This window comes from Sinocyclocheilus anshuiensis, unplaced genomic scaffold (genome assembly GCF_001515605.1).
Source record: "Sinocyclocheilus anshuiensis isolate Anshui unplaced genomic scaffold, SAMN03320099.WGS_v1.1 scaffold579, whole genome shotgun sequence".
In the NCBI taxonomy this organism is placed as follows: Eukaryota; Metazoa; Chordata; class Actinopteri; order Cypriniformes; family Cyprinidae; genus Sinocyclocheilus; species Sinocyclocheilus anshuiensis.
In genome coordinates, this window is record NW_015551075.1 from 3,125,138 (window position 1) to 3,126,052 (window position 915).

Consider the following 915-nt stretch of genomic DNA (forward strand, 5'->3'; position numbering starts at 1 on the left):
TATATATATATAAAATTAACATATAAAATATTATTTTGAATATTTATTACTTTTGTGCCCCACTGCACATTATGTCTCTGCAGTCTGTAAATAAAGTACTGGCCCTTTAAAAGGGTAAAATGCTGAGCTAACAGTAAAGAATGAAACATTACTGTGCCTCCACTTCCTGTCTTATTTCCTCTAATGCTCAGAAAGAACCTGACACCATTTACTTCTTCATTCATTTTAGTACTATGGTAAATTCCTGTCTTCAGTTGACTGACTGGGTGATCATTTACACCCAGTCATCAGTAACAATGAAACAGATGATCTAATCTACATTTTTGGTAGAGAGGAAATAACTTGACTACAAAAGTTGACTTACTCTGGCTTTCTTGTACATTTTGTTCTTCAAGTAGCTGAACGTCCGGCTCACTTTGGTGGTACTTTTTTCAAAATCTCCTCTTAAAGGTCCAGGCTCCTCCTCTGTGATGCTAAAAAAAAAAAAATCAAGATATAAATGCATGCATTACTCTGCTTCCAGTGTTTCCAGAAATGTCAAAATGAAATGAGCCAAAATAGTCATGGGTGACCAACCTGTATCCCATTGAACTGGTGGTACTGGTGAATGACGTCATGCCTACAAGTACAATGATGGAGTCAAATTAGCATCACCAACAACAAACAGCCGCATCGCCCCGTGATAGAGCCTGATTTATGTACACATGCAAAACCGTCTTTTTGCAAAAAGAGTTAGTGCTTGGTCAAGCAATTCGACCAGATTAAAATGACTCGTGGTGCGATGAATATGCTATGTGCAAGACCATTTTAATCGATATAGAGTTTTTGAAACTATATCATATAAAATATATCATGAAATCATATTGTTATTATTGTGAGAAATTTCCCAGCATTCTTTATTGATTCTCAAAAAAA

The 915-nt window shown here is 35.5% G+C and overlaps 1 protein-coding gene across 7 annotated transcripts in view; it reads right to left on the reverse strand.

The window, feature by feature from the left end:
- The window catches only part of LOC107662299 (A-kinase anchor protein 13-like), an 89,084-nt gene that overhangs the window by 33,217 nt on the left and 54,952 nt on the right, over positions 1–915 (reverse strand). For all 7 annotated transcript variants that reach the window (XM_016452275.1, XM_016452278.1, XM_016452279.1 and 4 more), the window contains 2 exons: positions 577–619; positions 365–473 (listed from right to left, as the gene is read on the reverse strand). In XM_016452275.1, coding sequence (XP_016307761.1) covers positions 365–473; positions 577–619 — 152 coding nt within the window. The remainder of the gene's footprint in view (positions 1–364; positions 474–576; positions 620–915) is intronic.